Source organism: Fukomys damarensis, unplaced genomic scaffold (assembly GCF_012274545.1).
Source record: "Fukomys damarensis isolate Sample0158 unplaced genomic scaffold, DMR_v1.0_HiC HiC_scaffold_23, whole genome shotgun sequence".
NCBI classification, from domain to species: Eukaryota; Metazoa; Chordata; class Mammalia; order Rodentia; family Bathyergidae; genus Fukomys; species Fukomys damarensis.
This window is the reverse complement of record NW_022900935.1, coordinates 4,268,237-4,286,629: the sequence shown is the minus strand read 5'-3', so window position 1 is coordinate 4,286,629 and position 18,393 is coordinate 4,268,237. Positions and strand designations below refer to the sequence as shown.

The 18,393-nt window shown below is 48.8% G+C and overlaps 1 protein-coding gene across 1 annotated transcript; it reads left to right on the top strand.

The window, feature by feature from the left end:
- The first annotated feature begins 8,014 nt into the window (after positions 1-8,014).
- Positions 8,015-13,314, top strand: LOC104855406 (group IID secretory phospholipase A2). The gene is made up of 4 exons (XM_010614255.2): positions 8,015-8,119; positions 11,135-11,279; positions 11,879-11,985; positions 13,073-13,314. The coding sequence occupies exons 1-4, from the start codon at positions 8,080-8,082 to the stop codon at positions 13,255-13,257; spliced, it is 477 nt and encodes a 158-aa protein (XP_010612557.1). The 5' UTR covers positions 8,015-8,079; the 3' UTR covers positions 13,258-13,314.
- The last annotated feature ends 5,079 nt before the right edge of the window (positions 13,315-18,393 follow it).

The window sequence follows — 18,393 nt, the reverse complement described above, 5'->3', positions numbered from 1 at the left end:
TATACGGTAAGAAGAAAAATTTCTGGGCCCTCAATCTGCTAGTCATTAAAAGAATGATTTGTTTATTCTTATGAGGCAGACCAGGACTTGAAAGCTAATTGTGCTAAAACTAAAACACACACACACACACACACACACACACACACACACACACAAAAGAAAACAAACAAACACAAACCCAAAAACAACAGTGACTCTTCCCTTGGCCCTACGGATGCCCCATGGATAAAAGCAGAACAAAACTGAATTTTCATTTCATGTCTTTCTCCTTTATTACCTTAAAATTTGGAGTCAGATCAGGTGTGCATTTAGGCATGTTAACCTTTAGGAAAAGTCTAAAACCTGGCCTTACAAGGTTGATTGATTAGTTCAAATTTACATAATCCATCTCACCCCACCCCCTGCAATACTGAGGACACCAAATAAGAGATTTACAGGGACATTCAGCTACCAATGGGCGTCCAGAAATCTCCAGTCATTTTCCTAAACCTACGGTCACCTTTGTTTCCCGCAGAGTCCATCAGGCAGAAACAATCATCCATGCAGACCTGCCCCCTGCATCAGTGAAGATTTCTCTAGAGCCTTCTTACAAAATCAGATCTGAGATGATCATTAAACTGCCTCTCGCCCTCCTCGGGGGCCCTTTGTAAAAACTGGCCTGGTTCTTTTGTTACTGGGCCAGTCTGATCTCCCCATTGGAGCTGTGTCCCCTCTGGGCTTCACGCTCAATTCATTTTTCTCTTACTTCAAGAAACTCCTGTGTTATAAATCTGCCTAATCTCTCACTGACTTGTCTTTAGCAACAGGAGTCAAGGACCAGCCCAGGCCAAGTTGAAGTCCCTCTCTCATCTTTAGATGGACCTCTTCTTATCTCTCTGGTGACAGAACTTGCAATCCTCCTGCCTCAGCCTGGTTGGGTTTCTTTTTGGGGGTATCAGTGATGTTCTAAAGTTAGAGCAGGGTTACATAACAGTGAATGTACAAAAACTGAATTATACACTTGAATGAGTGGTTTGACAAATACACTAACTCAGTAAAGCTGCCTTACATGGATCATATTATTTGACCTTTTATAAAAAAAAGGAGAATTTTTGAGACATCTTAACATGTAAAGACTTTAATTAAGGACATTGTGCTTATGACAAAATAAGTGAAATGAATCAATTATAAAGAGACAAATACTTCGTGATCCCACTTATGGGAAGTACCCAGCATAGTCAAATTCATAGAAACAAAAAATAGAATTGTGGTTTTCATGGGCTCAGAAAGGGGCATAGGAACTTATGTTTACTGGATACTGAGTTTCAGCTTTGCACTATGAAGAGTTCTGTTCAAAATAATTATGCAGAGTGAAACTAGGCAAAACATGCAAATAATATTGTGTTATTTCATACATAAAATTCTAGAAAATGCCAATTGACCGATTACAATAGCAGTTTTCTGGGAGCCAGTTTGGGAGCAGGGGAGCATTTAGAGGCAGTGGATGTGTTCCTTACAGTTAGGGCCATGAGCAGTTCACTCAGGTATACACAATTGCCAAAAATTCATCAAAATTATACATTTCATGAAAAAATGGAAATAAAGTGTTTGTAAATGGGGAAGGGAGGAGGGGGTGAAGGGAGGGCAGAGACAAGGGGAAAAAATGAGAACTAAGACCTGTCATGTAGAGGTACAAGATCCCAATAATGACTGTAACTGTACTGTATACCTAAAATGTACCAATAAACTCAATAAAAAATACAAAGTTATACATTTCAAACATAATCATCTCTTGGTATCCAAGGAAGGGGGTGTTCTGAGACATACGCCTCGGATACTAAAAATCTGGGGATGCGCAGTTCCCTTCTGTAGAATGGCATAGGCTTTGTAATCCTTCCATGGGACTTCCTGGAAGTGTGCTGTGTCCCATAAGGGGACAATAGTAACAGGGCCAGCCAGCGCCCGGGGCTTACTCCGCGCAAGGCCCATTGCACAGCACTGCGCATGCCCGTGTCTTGGAATTCTTAGGACAATCCCACATCATTTTCCTCCACCCCATTTCACAGAGGGGAATCAAGTTAGTGGGAAGTCAGTTTGACCCTGGATTTTCTGCTGCCGCCAGGGTTGGCTGCCTCTCAAGCCTTAGATACAGCTTAGAAAGGCAGAAGGGGACTGGGCCAGGCCTGAAAAAAAGCAAGAACTATCTAACGACAACCATATCTCCTGGTCATGGGGAGTTCAAGTGATTCTCAAGGCCTTTCTTGGATCACCCTGAATGAACTGAGAGGCCATAGTGGAAACTCCCCAAGCCAGCCAACACCTGGCTTAGAAACAAGAATCTCTAGGCTTGGGCTGCAGAGGGAGGCCAGCTTACCCAGCTCCTCCCACCAGTCAGCACCCTAGGCTTTCTGTCTGCAAGGAGGGGTCACCAGGGGTGCTACATTCACTGACCACCTACTGTGTGCCCTTCATACATGACCGTGAGCCTGCAGAGTTCCACGAGTCCATTTTCCCAGAGGGGAAACTCAACCCTCTGTGAGATGAAGCAGTCTGACTAAGGTTGACACCATTCCTAAACTGGGATTCAAAGCCAGAGCTGTGTAAAATCAGAGCGGCCACTTTACTCCTACTGTACGACCTCAGATCATAATCCAGGCCATCCTGCCATCCAGACGGCTCTCTGAAGTGCTTCTGGCTGAGGTTTGAACCCATTGTCTTTAATTGATATTGCCATCATCATCGTTGTTAACCAGATGTGTTGAAATATAACACATATACGGGGAAATGCATAAGCCATAATAAGCAAGCAGCTGGATGCATTTGCAGAGCACAAACATATCCGTGTAACCATGAGACACTACATCAGCTGTGCCTCCTGAGGGCCGCCACGAGGCCTTGCAATCACCATGCACATCCGTGGGTAGCCACTTGTGCAAGCAGCATTAGCTGGACTGTTTTGGAACAGCAAGATGGAATCTCTCTTACAGTCATCCTCTTTCACGGCCTTGTGCTTGTGAGAGTCATCTTCCCTTCTGTGTGAGTTGAGCAACAGGTATCCGGGTTCTTTGTTTCCACCTCTGGCTCAGCTGGGAGGATGGGAAGTAGGTATGGGGGAACTCCTGCATACAGTGACTCATCCATGATGCAGGCATCGGGCCAGTGCCCACTTACTTCACACATGTGTGGAGCATGTAGAACCTTGGCCTCACACCCAGCAAAGGCGCTACCCTCGACTCTGACAGGTACGTGCTGTGAGAGCCTGCACAAGTTTGTACTCTCTCTGAGTCTCGGTTTACCCATGTGTCAAACGAGGGTAGCAGTCTCTCCTGGCTGGTGTGGTTGTGAAAATTAAATGAGATAACAGTGCCTGGCACAGGGGAAGTTCCAGACAATGGCGACTATTACTCATAGAATTTTCAATCCAGCATCTAAGTTCTCTCCTGCTCTCTTCTACCCGCTCCCTGGAAAGTGTGCTGGATTGAGGATGAACAGTATCAGCAGGGAGTTTTCTAGCAGGGAGAAGGGAAGTGAAAACCCAGACTTGCTGACAAATCTCGAGAAATGCTATGGCTTAAACGCCCTTGAATGCCGCATCCAGAGCAGATGGCTGGGCCGTGTGTAGGGGTGGGTGTGGGCCACCTTCTAAATCTACACCAACAGAATGGAAGAGGCTTAAAAGCTTTGCACCTTCTCACCCAGCAACCTCACTTCTGGAAATCTATTCTAAAGAAGCCATCAGATAATAGAAAAAGATTCGGGAATGGCCTGATGATAGACTTAGTAGATAAAAATATGGAAGAGCATAATGATATCCTTCATATTTAAGAAGATAAAGGAAAGCTTGTGCGTGTTGAGAAGGATAGAGGGGGTGTATAAAAAAAGACAGATTAAATTTATGGAGAGAAGAAAAACGCAGAGGTGAAATGCCTGGCGGAGAGGATCGGCAGCATATTAGACAACGCAGAAGCAAAGGTTAGCTATTTATTCTGTTTATAAGCAGCAGTGGTGAGGGGAACCAGGATGCTGCCGACGGGAGGAGTAACCCCTGCTATATGTATTGATCTCTAGCTGTGGACCATGCCCTGTTTCTGTGTGCATTAGTGCATTTTTCTCTTACTATAATCAAATACCTAAGACTGGAAACTTTTGAAAGCAAAGAGGTTTTAGAGGAGGGGCGTCCCAGATTGGGTGGCCCCATGGATTCTGCCTCTCACGAGGTCCCCTCAGCTGGCCTCACCGTGGCAACAGCATCATGGCACATATGGGGGAGAGATTGCCTGGGGAGAGAGGAAGCCACAGGGGGCCAGGAGGGGTCTGTTTCTCAGAGCTCCACACCGAGGACCAGGCTCCCAAAGCGTGGGCCCTCATCCATTTCCGAAACATAACACACATCCTCTCCCCAGATCCTCATCGTGACCCATAAAGTCCCGCCGTGCTCACCCCTGCCTGACACGTGAGCGAGCAGCAGAGGCACAACTGAGCCATTTTCTCCAGGCTGACGGACGGGGACATCGGGAGGATCAGGTTCGCACTCCAGGCCATCTGGGTTTGAATCCCACCTCCCCCGTCCTCCTCCCCTCCGTGTAACACCACAGCGAGGCTCCCTGAGCAAGTGAGCAGGCTTCGCGTGTGTTATCTCCAAACCTCCCAGCAGAGACGCAGGCGGGGGTGGGGTGGGGTGGCCTCATTTTGCAGAGGAAACCAAGGCTTGTGGAGGTGAAGTGATTTTCCTCGGATCCCACAGCTGGTAAAGGTGGCGGATTTGATCCAGGTCTCTGATTCCAGACTCATCCTGCTAGACGCGCCCGGGGGCTGCTAGAGGTGTCGGAGACCCCGGGGGCTGCTAGAGGTGTCGGAGACAAATGTGTAGCTGGAGTCTGCAAGGCCTCTTTGCGGCATCAAAACATCCTTCTCTCACCAGGAAGAACTCTCTGGAATCAACAAATATCTTGTGGTTCTGCCTATGTTTGCTCTCACCCAAAGGTGTACAAAGCAGGCGGAGGTAGCCGCACGATCAAGATCCAGATCTAGAAGATGAGTTTTATTATTCTTTTGTCACTGAGTTTATTGGTACCTTTTAGGTATACAGTACAGTTACAGTATTCATCATTGGAATCTTGGACCTTTGCATGACAGGTCTTGGTTCTCCTTTTGTGCCCTTACCCCTTCCCTCCCCTCACCCCTCCACCCTCCCCTATTTACAAAGACTTTGTTTCTATTTTTTCCTTTTCTCATGTTTTTTCTTTTCCTCTGTTTCCTTTCCCTTACCCTTCCCACTTCCCCAACACCTTTAGCCCTTTTCTTCTTGTTTCACATTATCAGTTATACCATTTGAAACTTATTTACACTTTTATTTTTTCACACCAGAGAAACTATTCAGTATTTACATGTGTGTCCTATTTATTTTACTTAAGAGTAAGGCTTCAATATGCATCCACTTTCCTATGAATGAATCTAGTTTTTCATTCTTTATGGCTGAGTAGTACTTCATTTTATAGAAAACCACATCTTCTTTATCCAGTCTCCAATTGAAGGACACTTGGGCTGTTTCCAAGTTTTGGATATCACAAACTGTGCCACTGTAAACATGGATATGCATATATTGCTGGGGTATGAGTCTTTTAATTCTTTTGGAAAGATACCCAGCAGAGGAATAGCTGGGTCAAATGGAATCTTTAATCCTAATTCTTTGAGGTGTCTCCATATTGATTTCCACCGTGGTTGCACTAGTCTGTACTCCCACCAATAATGGAGAAGGGTTCCTTTCTCCCTACAACCCAGTCACCATTTGTTATTGATTGATTTCTTGATAGCAGCCGTTCTTTCTGGGGTGAGGTAGAATCTCAGTGTTGTTTTCATCTGCATCTCTCAAATGACTAGTAGTGTTGAACATTTTTTCATATATTTATTTGCTGCTTTTACTTGTTTGTCTGAGAAATGTCTGTTCATTTCAGATGCCCATTTTTGAATTGGGTCTTTATATTTGGGAGGCCTGATTTTTTTTTCAGTTCTTTATATATTCTAGATAATAGTCCTTTGTCTGAGGAGCAGCTGGTAAAAATTTTTTCCCATATTGTAGGTTGTCTCTTTTAGCTCTGTTGCTGGTTTCTCTTGCAGTGCAGAAGCGTTTTAATAAGATGAGATCCCAGTTGATGATTCTTTCTGCTAGTTCCCATGCTACTGTGGATTTGTTCATAAAGTCTTTTCCTATGCCAGTGTCTTCAAGAGTTCTGCCTATCTTCCAACAAGTTTAGTGCCTCTGTTTTAATATTTAGATTTTTAATACACTTGGATTTTAGTTTAGTGCATGGTGAAAATTAAGGGTCTAGTCTTAATCTTTGGCAGGTTGAAATCCAGTTTTTCCAACACAATTTATTAAAGAGGCTATCTTTCCTCCACTGAGGATGGTTGGCTCCTTTTTCAAAGATAAGGTAGCTGAGTACATCTGGAGTTGTTTCTGTATCTTCCAATCTATTCCACTGATCCTCAGGTCTTTTTCTTTGCCAGCACCATGCCATTTTTATTGCAGTGGCTTTGTAGTATACTTTCAAGTTGTGGATTGTGATACCCCTGTCATGTCTCTGTTGCCTAGAATTGCTTTTGCTATTCTAGGTCTCTCCTTGTTCCAAATGAATGTTTGGATTATTTTCTCTAGAAGATGATTTTTAGCTGAGTATGATGGTATATGTCTATAATCCCAGCACTTGGTGAGGCTGAGGCAGGAGGATTGCAAATTTGAGTCCAACCTGGATTACATAAACCCTGTCTCAAAACAAACAAAAAAGGTGTATTTTAGGGTAAAACACTTTTGGGGCCAGTATAAGAGAATGACTTTTGGGCATACTGGGGGAAATGTAACAAAGAAAATATCAGATGGGAGGAACTTCTGAGGCAATGGATATTGTATGGCCTGATAGTGATGATAGATTTACAGATGTACATTTATTCTGAAACTCACTGAGTGGTGTATACTGAATGCACATAGCTTATGACATACTCACATACCTCCACAGCTTTTTTTTTAAAGACAAAGAACATTCCAAAGACATCTACTTTGCCTCCTGTTCAATTATTTTGTGTGTAGATCGTCTTCTCAAATACAAGGCAGTCAGTTGGTTGACTGAGTCAGGAAACAAAGGGAAGAGGTCTTTAAAGAGAAAGGGAAGAGAAAGAGAGAAAAATCAAACACAATAAACCTTCCAGCAGTGAGAATTTTTGGGGTGAGCTGATGAGTCAGAAGCAGTCCTTGAAGAGCCACTGGAAAATGCCCAAGTACCTGTTTCTGCTGTCTGTGAGCAAGGTCACCGGAGAGCCCTTAAAGCTGATGTCTCTGTGTGATGTGTCTCAAATGCCAACAGTCTCAAGTGCGTTGGGCCAGCTGCACCTCCGCCCTTGGTCCGTGCCCTCACCATTCGTCTCAGTAGGATTCTCACCCATCATCTGGGGCAGACCTTCCTCAGGCTCAGTACCGACACACTTTGCTTGTGAGTGTCCCTTGGCTTGGCAAGTACCAGTGAGGAGACCATTCTGCGTGCGAACCGAGAAATCTCTTCTTCCACTGCATTAGGGTGGTAAAAAACAGGAAACAAATGTGTGTATCCATCGATAAGGGAGTCATGAAATAAACAGCATAGCTGCAGAGTGGAATTGGAGGCTGCCTTTGAAAATGTTACTGCAAAAGAATAGAAATAAATCCAGATTTTATCAGTAGATGACAGTCTGTGTGTGTGTGTGTGTGTGTGTGTGTTTACACATGCGAGTGCACACTACAGAGAGTAGATAGGTGGGTGGATAGACAATAAGACCAGGACATACATCAAGATGCTAATGCTATTTAACAGAGTTACAAGTGATTCTAAATTTCTTGTCTATGTTTTCCAAATCTTCTACACTGGATATGGGTTTCTTTTATCAACAAGGAAAAATACTCAGATTTTCCCAGCCCCAGAAAAGAGGAAGTAGAAGCCTCATTAGTCACTTCTGCTGGGGCGGGGTGGGGGTGGGGGGTGGGCGCTAGATTGGGTGGGGCGTGTCTCATATAAGGGGCTGCCTAGGTGAAAGGGGACCTTCGGGGCTGCCTGCATCGCTCCTATTGGCATCATGAAACTCATCCTGCTGTGTGGGCTGCTGCTGATGACTGGTGAGTGGGGACAGGATGCATGACAGGCAAGGAGAAGGGATACAGGCAGACCCTATACCAGTGGTGATGAACCTATGGCATGCATGCTGCAGCAGATTGTTATCCAATAAAAGGTTCGCCATCACTGCTCTTCTCCCTAGATGCCCAGTACCCCAGTCCCCTACCCTTCCACACTCTGCAAGGTGCCATCCATGGCTAACAGCCCCTGGGAAAGCAGCTTCAGCCCAGAGAGGTGTGGGCAGCCAAGCTGTGTGGTGTGCTGAACCTGGGGCAATGGTGTACAGAAATGGGATCCCCATGTCTCCACTTTTGATAGGATACTAGCAATCTTTAGAGCCCTTTGAAGTTCATTATCATTGAACCTGGGAACAGGGTTCCCTTAACCTGTGGCAGAAGGAGGAGTGAGGGGCAGTTTCTAGTCAGTATTTAGCAGACCAAATGTAGAAATGTGGCTGCTAGCAAATAGGCTTTCTTTTTCTTGATGTATCTCAAAATATGCGATTTTAGAAAGGTCTTGTATTTTTAAAAAGTGATGTTATGTTGTGGCACTCCCAGATTGTTCAAACTCCTCCCAAGTTAAAGTGAAAGCTACATAAATTCATTCCTCAGATATAGAGATCCATAGAGTAGCTGGGCATGGTAGCATGTGCCTGTAATCCTAGCACTTGGGAAGTTGAGGCAGAAGGATCTGAAGTTTGTGTATTGCCTAAGAAACTTAGGAGACCCTGTCTTAGAATAAAAAATAAAAAGAGCTAGGGACGTAGCTCAGTGGTAGAGCACCCTTGGATTTGATCCCCATTTTGGAGCAGAGGGAGAAGAACCAATATAGTTTAGAGGTAAAATTCATAGATGAACCCATTTCCTGGCAGCATGACATAGGCCAAGCCATCCAACCTCTCCATGTCTTCTTCACGGGGTTGTTAGAGGGACTTAATGAGAGAATGGATTCCAAGCATTGAGCAAGTGTAAGTGGGAGTAAGCAATTAACAGCATAACACACCACAGGAGCACGAAGATAACAGAGATACCACCTGCTGCCACCCTGCCCTAGGCTACGAAGACAGGAATTGCTGACAGAGCAAGCGAGGTCCCAAAACCCCCATAAGCACAGCATGAGCTCCATTCCCCAGGACGAATTATCCTCTCCATAAAATTATGAGAAGTGAGGACACTCCCATCCCTGCCAAACATTCAGAATCATAGCGGGACAGCATTGCTTGCCTGACAGGAGAGCTGGGCCATTCCTGTAGGGGAAGAGGTTAGTGTATCTTTATGAGTCCCAATTGGAAGGACTGGTAAAATAAAAGAAAAGTGAGCAGAGGAACACTTAGAAAAGCAAGATTCTAAATTTGAGCCTTTGGTTGGTCCACATAGTGGGTTCTAACTCTCCTTGCCTTTACATTCCTCACCATGCAATCTGGGAATCCAGGAATTCCAGCTGGGGATCCCGGATGACTCCAGAGGAGGGTATGGGGATCATTCATCAGCACAGTTCGAGCTTCTAGAGTTAGATGCTAGAGCAAAGGTGTCAGGCAGGAGTGGCAGTGTGGACACCCACACACTGAGGACACAACAGGCCAGTCACTTCCAGTTGCAGCCCAAGGCCACCTGCTTGTGATCTCACCTGTGTCCATAGCATGAGACCCTCCCAGCCCCCCTTCCTACTTTAACCTCCTCCATGTAGGGCTCAATCCCACTTCGCTGCTTACTCTGTGCCTGGGGAGTTTCAGTATAATCTCATTTACCCAGGGATGGATAGGGAGGGCCATAAACCAAGGTCACCCAAATGCCCTTTCCTGTCTTTCCATGATTCAGCTGCATCTGGGCACGCACCTCCTGTATTCTTGAGGAGTCTCCCAGAGCAGCACATGCGTACACGTCCATCCTCTTGTCAGTTTCTCCCATCTTTTCCATGAATTCATTGACTTAATGTATTTTATTTCTCCTAACTCGACGTAATGTATCCCTCTGCCTAAATAAAACAGATTCCCCATATGATCGATTCTAGCCAGGAGCTATGATGCCTAAAATGAAAATCATTGATTTCTAGGTCACGCTGCTTTCCAGGAGAGCTGCATATGCACTTAATGCTTGGGTTTCTCCAGGGGCTGCACAGAGGGGTGTGGGAAGAAGAGTGAGTCAGTGTTCTTTTTCTTGCTGTGAGTGGGAAGTCAACACTCGGACCCAGAACAGATCCAGACTACCTTGGGTTCAACTCTGACTCCATTTAACTACTCGCCATGACCTTGAGCAAGTTACGGAGCCTAATTCTGCTCATCAGTAGAATAGGGATTACTAGCTGGGCATGGTGGTTCATGCCTGGAATCTCAGGCACTAGGGAGGCTGACGCAAGAATATCTCATGTCCAAGGCCAACCAGGGCAATTTAGGGAGTCTCTCAAAGTAGAAATCAATGAATGAATAAATAAATAAATAGGCTAGGAGGGATGTAGCTCGGTGGTAGAGCACATCTGAGTCTTATTCCTTGAACTAAGGGTGTGGGGGGGGTGTTAAATGGTATCCACCGCCCCTTAAAGGTATTCACTGTGTCAGTATTCATTTTAACCAGTGCACCATAGTTATATAAGATTATAAATTAGCAGAAACTGGACAAGGGGAAGATGGGAGCTTCGGTACCATCTTTGCCATTTTGTATCGCAACTATTCCCAAACAAAAAGGATATGTTAAAAAATAATATTACCTCCCTGGATGGAGTCACTAAATCCATACACAAAGAAATATGTAGTAAGCACTCAGTAAGTCGTTGTATATGTATTTCATTTTTATGGCTCTGGTGGTGGAGATGGAAGGCAGGGCCTGGTGCATGCTGAGCCTGTGCTGTGCTGCTCAGCTGCACCTCCAGCCACACTATGTAACCGCAGAAGTAGTTGTCATTATTTTATTACCGTCATCATCCAAGCTCACTCATTTTGTCCAGGCACAGCAGAGGTGCCCACCTGGTGGCCCCTGGCACTCCTATGACATTCATTCCTTCTCCTCATTGCTGCTTGGCAGGCGTGACTCCAACCCAAGGGGGGTTCCTGAACCTGAGCAAGATGATCAGGCAAATGACTGGGAAGATCGCCTTCTTCAACTACTGGTCCTATGGCTGTCACTGCGGACTTGGTGGCACAGGCCAGCCCAAAGATGCCACAGACTGGTAACCCCCACCCCGGGCCTGCAGGGGGCAATCTTTCCCTGAGACTTTCTCTGTTCTCCTCCAGAGTTGACTCATTTTGTGGATTCCTTTCATGGAGCATGGATTATGTGTTTGGAAGTGCTGAGTCCTAGCCCTCCTGGAGCTGGCCTTCTAGAAGTTTCCCCAGAGTCCCTGAAGGCCTGACCCCTTGCACTCCCACACTCTAATCTAGACTCAGTGCCCACATACTTCTCATTTACATCACATGTTTTCAAAAGCCTCACTTCTTTATTTCCCATATCTCATTTGAGATAGGGCAGAGGAGGAGGAGGCCAGCTGGGCCTGGGGCCATTTTCCTTGACCTCCCTGAGTCTGTGTACCGTACCTCTGTCATGGGGTGGTCATGAGGTCATGGGAAAATATTTAGAAGTAAAGCAGCTACCTGGTACATTGGGAGCATTTGATCAGCATCCACCCTTGTAATCCCAAAGAAGACCAGAGCCCTGAAGGCCTTGCCTCTCCCAGGGTGGGCACAGGGGAGCAGTAGCCAGAAACCAAAGCCAGCTAATGACCCTTGCAGGTGCACCCCACCTGCTCCACCCACTGCCCTCTCCTGCCAGGTGCTGCCAGAAGCATGATTGCTGCTACACCCACCTGAAGTCCCACCAATGCCGGTCGCAGACAGATTACTACAAATACACCATTTCCCAGGGCAACATCCAATGCTGTGAGTGCCCTGGCCTCAGCGATGGAGGGAGTTTTGGCCCTCACTGCCTTTATAGGCTGAGTGACAATGCATAAGGACTCAGCCTCTCTGTTCTTGTCCTGTGTCTGCAACAGCAGGGGTTCGGAGGAGGGGCAAGAGTAGATGCTGGGGCATGGGGAGGCCCAAGGGGAGGTTTGACCCTTTCAGCACCTGGAGGTGACGCCCAGCACTGCCCAGCTTGCGGGACCCCAAGCCCATTACTTAGCCTCTCTGAACCTCGTTATCAGCATCTCTAACCTACCCTGTGGTTACTCAAGGACTAAAACGAAGTCAGCAGGTTGGACAGGCTGCCTGTTTTACGTTTACTCCTTTTATAACAGCTGATCCACCTAACACCCCAGCGAGGAAGCAGTGAGACCTTGATCCTCTCCATTTTTACAGACAAGAAAGCCCAAACTGGAGTGGGGAAGTATTTTACCAGCCTTACAGCGCAGGCTCTGTGCAGATCCTCAGGCCATCAGGCCCCTGGTGTGCTGCATTCCCAGTATGGAGAAGGATGGCAGAGGGCCTGTCCCTGTCAACTGGGGACTTAAGAACAGCATCTAGTCTTTATTTGAGCACTTGCTGTATGCTGAGTGCTTTGCCTTCTTGCTTTAATTCTTACCCCCAGCCTTCTGAGGAGCTGCTGCTAGGAGCCATACTTCACTGATAGTGAAGCTGAAGCCGGCCGGCCTCCTGCTGGTCTTTGCACACGCTGTTCTCAGCCTGGACTGCTCCTCTCCCCACCCCAGCTTTCCCTGGAAGGCGTGGCCTGTTCAGATCTCCGTTCTGGACGCTGCTTGCCACCCTCCTGCTTCCATCTGGAGCACTTCATATCTCCACTCTGCCATCCTATGACCCCTTCCCCAGTGCCTGCGCATTTCACGCTGTTCTCTCTCTGGAACCAGCCTTGTGGCAAGTAAAGGAGCCAGGGCACACAGGGGGGCCACGCGCACAGGTAGAACTGAAGTTCCTGAGCAGGGGCTGCACCACCTTCGGACACCCTGGTCCTGCCTCTGCTCTGCCACCGCGGGGGACAGACTCTGAGCCGCCCCTCCTCCACCCACAGCTGACAAGGGGAGCTGGTGCGAGCGGCAGCTGTGTTCCTGTGACAAGGAGCTGGCCTTGTGCCTGAAGAACAGCCTGGACACCTACCAGAAGAAACTGCGGTTCTACTGGAGGCCCAAATGCAAGGGCCCAACCCCTCCGTGCACCAGGGCTGCCAACCTGACTGTCCCTGGCCTCCCTGAGTGAAGGGGAGCTGCCCTGGGTTGCACATACAATGCATAATACAGTTAACGTGTGTAAGCAGCAGGACTTCCTGTTCATTTTTATTGCTTGAGTTTTGAAATAGGGTCTCATTCTATAGTTCAGGCTGGCCTAGAACTCGCAGCATTCCTCCTGCCTCAGTCACCCGATTGCTGGGATTACAGGTGTTCACACAATAGTCAACAAAACTTCCTTTTTAAAATTTATTTTTTTATTAGACTACAGATGTGTCCAACTCAGGGGCCCCAAGTTAGGAGAAGCTAAGACCCACACCCTGTTCTAGGACATCTTGGGCTCCGGAAGTCCTGTAGTATTGCAACATCCCGCCTGACCAGTCCAGCTTTCAACCCCAACAGCACCCTGGAAGGGAGGAGTCCAGCCTTGCCCGCACCCTGCTCCTTTGACCTTCTGAATCTCCAGCCCCCATGCAGCCCAGGAAGCAGCTGTTTCCTCCAGGGAAAACAGCTGAATCTTGGGAAAAGCTGAGCCAGGGAGCCCCAGGGATGATACTTGAGTCAAACTGTTCGTCTGTGCGTGTGGTGGGGTCCTGGAGGTGAGTGTGGCAGGTTCTCTGTGTGGTCCCATCTCACTCCCACCAGTGCTTTCCGAGCGGCACCCTGAGTGGCTGCTGTAAAGGGCAATCCTGGCCCTCCTGTCCATGCATCTCTCTCTTAAAACCCCAAGGTCCTCCATGGGCCCAGGGTAAAGCCCCTCAAAATGTTTGGATCATGCCATCTGGTGCTGTGTCCCTCTCCCAAACTAGGCTCTGAAGTCCCCGCAGGCGAGGCCCCAGCCTGTCTCAGGCTCAGTTGTACCACAGTATCCAGAGTCCAGAGCAGCCAAAGAACTGAGCGGGGGCTCTGTGAACAGCCCTGAGGAGAGGGCTGGGGACCCCCCTCTACTCTTCTTGCTCCTGACACCAGGGCCTGGTCTGTTTTTCCCGTCCCCATGTGTGGGCTGGGGTGCCCTCTCCCAGACTCCCCAGGGGGAAGAGCGGCTTCCCAGGAGACAGATGTCTCCCTGGATGATTCCTCCTTCCCAGGTCAGACGGCTCGCTCCCTCCTCCGAGGTTCCCTAGCACTTTCTGGGGCTGCCTTTGCCAAGCTTTGCCACGACTGGTAAATGTGACGTGACTACAGCTGTGGGAGGCTGGTGGCCACATCTAACTCATCCCACATAGTAGGTGTTCAGTTAATTCCCAGGTCAGACGGCTCGCTCCCTCCTCCGAGGTTCCCTAGCACTTTCTGGGGCTGCCTTTACCAAGCTTTGCCACGACTGGTAAATGTGAGGTGACTAGAGCTGTGGGAGGCTGGTGGCCACATCTAACTCATCCCACATAGTAGGTGTTCAGTTACTGCTGTGGCTCAGACGAGCCCATAATGGGTAGAGGCGGTTGGAACACATGTTGGCATCCACCCAGGCTCCTTTCCCAGTAAGGCCCGGCGCTGTCCGCTGAGTGCTCCAACCTGCCTTTCCTCTGCCCCGACAGGAAGATGCCTTTCCTCATCCCTGTCTCCTGGGAGCTACCTCGCCCCAGTTCCTACCCCTATCTGCCGGTAAGCTACCTGTGACGGAGGACAGGAGAGCACAGCACTATGGGGGATAAAATCCCGCCACCTCGCCTGTGTGCAGGGCTGTCTGGGCGGTATGGCGTCCCAGAGCCGCTCCTGGATGAAGGTGTTAGGATGCCCCAGACACTCCTCTTCACTCACGCACCCCATGGCCTGGCCTGTTCTCCTGGTTCCTGTACAGGTTTCCCCAGACAGCACACCTTCAATAATGCACTTGCACAAGAATTCTCGTCTCAGGCTCTGCTCCCAGGAGACGCATTTCACATAAATAACCTTTTCACATATAAGGATCCCTGACCTGTCACTCGTGCATGATGAGCTGCGTTTCCAGCCACGGGGCTGAGGCACCTGAGGCCACCCACACTCTCCAGCCTGTGACCTACGCCCGCGCAGTGACCGGTGGAGGAGTTTTCTCCAAGCCCACTGGCTCCAGGGAGGCAACGTGAGAATAATGAAGCACTGTGGGTTCCGGGTGCGGAGTCTCACTGGGTGTCCCGCTCTGGTGGGGGACAGTTATGGTGCGGATAGGTGCGTGGGGAGGGATGGAGTGGGAGATCTCTGTGTCTTCCACCTGACCTTGCTGTCAACCTAAGACCGCTATTTAGGCAACAAAAAAAGATTTAAAAAATATTTCACCGACTAACCATATGCTCCTTACCTAAGGAAACTCAGTTTCCTTGTGGGCAAAACCCAGACAAAAATAAGAAGAAAACAAGCAGAAGTCAGGACAAGTAAGGGTTCGATAAGGTTAGTATGAGTTGACCCTGAGGACGGTGTGCCTGGCGCGTGGTGGCCCGTGGTACATAGTTACCAGATCTCAAGTCACTGGCAAGGGGAGAGTGAGATCTCTAATGTCCATCGATGTTTCCTAGTCCCTTCCAGCTCCTTTCTCAGTTGGATTCCCAGGCAGGGTGTGCGCTTATCGGACCTCAGAGCCCCCTGCAGCTCTGTACAACGTCTCTCTTGATCTCAGTGCTGGCTGGGAAGGGCATTCGTTATTGCCCCTATTTTATGCTTGAGGGATCTGAGGGTTGGAGAGAGAACAGAACCTCCTGAGGCTCCCAAACCAACAAAAGACCCAGCTAGGGGATTCTACCCCAGGGTCTTCTCCTTCTGCTCCTGTGTCATGCCCCTTTTGTACTGGTTGAGAAGCTTCCAGTTAAGGGTTGGGGCTGTAGCTCAGTGGTGCGGCATTTGCCTAGCATGTGTGAAGTCCTGGATTGGATTCCCAGCGCCCTTGGCTGGGCCCCTCTCACTCTCCTGGCTTTGCCCAGAGAGATAGGAGGGTCACGGGTCCAAGATGGCAGCCATGGCTCCAGCCCTCAAGCCACAGTGAGTATCCAGTGAAGACGCTGTCTATTTCTGTGCCTGGGAACCATTGCACAACAGAGTTCCCCTTGGGACTGGCCACCCTAAGGCAGCCGTGACCCGAGACAGCAGGAGTAGCCTGGTTGGTTTAGATTCCTTGGGATTTATTTACCCGCTTCCCTGCACAGCAGGTAGCTGACCGAATCAGCATGTTGGGGTTGTTGATAGAGTTGCCAGCCCAGGCTGAGGACTGAGATGAGCCCCCGGGGAAGAGAAGTTGGGGTCCGGAACAGGACAACACTTCCCTATGTGACTGCCTTGTCACCTGGTGTGGGCTTGGTGCTTTGTGGGTGATCAGTGGACATTGTGTGAATGAGTGGTCTCAGATAGGTAAAGATGTAGACCAGGAGGCAAGGTGGGCAGATGATGCCTCAGGCAGCCAGGACTTGGTTGGGGCTGGGGAGAAGCTCCCACCCTGAGTTCTTGTTCTGAACCAATTCTGGATGATTCAAACCGGACAAGAGCAAAGAGGAAGGAGAGACTCCAGGGGTATCAGCTGTCCACCCACATCTCTCACAGACACCTGGAGGAAGGCGGCCAACTGAAAGACACACCGCTGACTTCCTGTTCCTTCTGGGGCTGAGCTCTGCAGTGGGACAGGACCAGGGCAGACAAGAGACAGCCGACACCAGACACCCATGGTGCCCACCTACCCACTCTTCTCCACTGGAAATGCTGGAATCGTTTCCTGAAGCATACAGATGCAGAAACTGAAACTTCAGGAGTGAGTCACTCCCTGATAAGTGACAGGGCTGGAATTCGAACCCAGGTCCCTCTGGCTCCAGGGTTATGTTGCACCCTAACTCCTACACTCTTTCCTGGGATGGCTCCTGACTCAGCCCTTTGTTTCTGAAGAAAATTAGCTACACCCAGGGACCATGAGGTGAAGGTGGAGTGTACTGAAGAAGGAAAACCAGAAAAATGAAGCATAACAGTCACAGCCCAAAATAGCCCTCGACTGGAGCCTCCCACTCAGGGCCCCCCTCAGCCCCGGCCCACCCATTGGCACATCTCATCCTCAAGCCTTCTGGGTCCCGGGTTCCCCCTGCAGGGGCCAACTGAGCCGAGTGACGGCCCATAACATCTCCAAACCCTGCTTTTCCAGTTGGATCCTGCCACCAAATGCCCGAGCTGCTGTCTTCTGTCCTCCATTTCTGTGCGATGTGCAAGTGGGCTGCAGTCTGGCACCACCCACCCTGCTCCAGTGCTCCCTTGAGGGAGATGGGGCATCTGCACTTGGGGTCCCAGACACCCTTACCTGTTCCTGAGGTCAGCTCAGAGCTGACCTGACCCCAGGGCACCCTGGATGACTCAGAGTTGGGAATTGGCTGCTCAGCTCTCCAACAGTGGGACCCCTGTGCTTTCGCTAGAGTTCTCTGATTTTTGAAAATTTTCAGTTAAGAGATTTTTTCAAACAGTTTTAAGAAGCTCACTGTGGGTCATAGAAGACAGGCTGAGGGCTCCTCTTTACTCTCTTTCAGCTTTAGGTCCTGAGTGAGCCCTGCTGTCTCAGGGCCTCTGCTTGGAGATGTTTCCCAGCTCTAGGCAAGACTGGCTTTTCTCATCCAGAGCCTGGTTTCCCTCTGAGAAAATCCCCCACCTCCGCCCTGAAGCAAATGCCTCGGACAATGGACTACTCCCCTCTCCCTGCACATCTCCCTTTTCTGCTTTATACTTTCTACTGGTTCTTACTCCCTCCCTCCCTCAGCCTTCTGTTTCCCTCACCCTATGCTCACCTAAAATGTGAATGCCTGGAAGGAGGGGCTGGCCACAGTATTCTTCAGCATCAAGATCCGTGCTGGGAGGGCCAAGGATTTAGCTCAGTGGTTCTGCTGCCTGCCTCAAAAGGTCTTGAGTTCGATCCCCGGTACCCACCCCTCAAAAAAAATCAGTGGTGGGGACAGAGGAAATTCAGCTGAATGAATGAATGATTAGGGACTGATTAAGCCCATACTGTTTCTCTCAGCTGGCTCCTTTCCATCTATGTGACCCTGGGCTAGTGTTCCTCTGATCCTCAGTTTGTGATTAGTAAAGTAAGAGTGCTAATGCCTGCCCACAAAAAGAGGGGTTTTGTTTGTTTGTTTTGAGACAGGGTCTTGCTATGTAGCCTAGTGAGACTCTTTCAATCCTCCTGCTTCAGCCCCTCAGCTGCTGGAATTATACTATTCCCAGAAGCATGAAA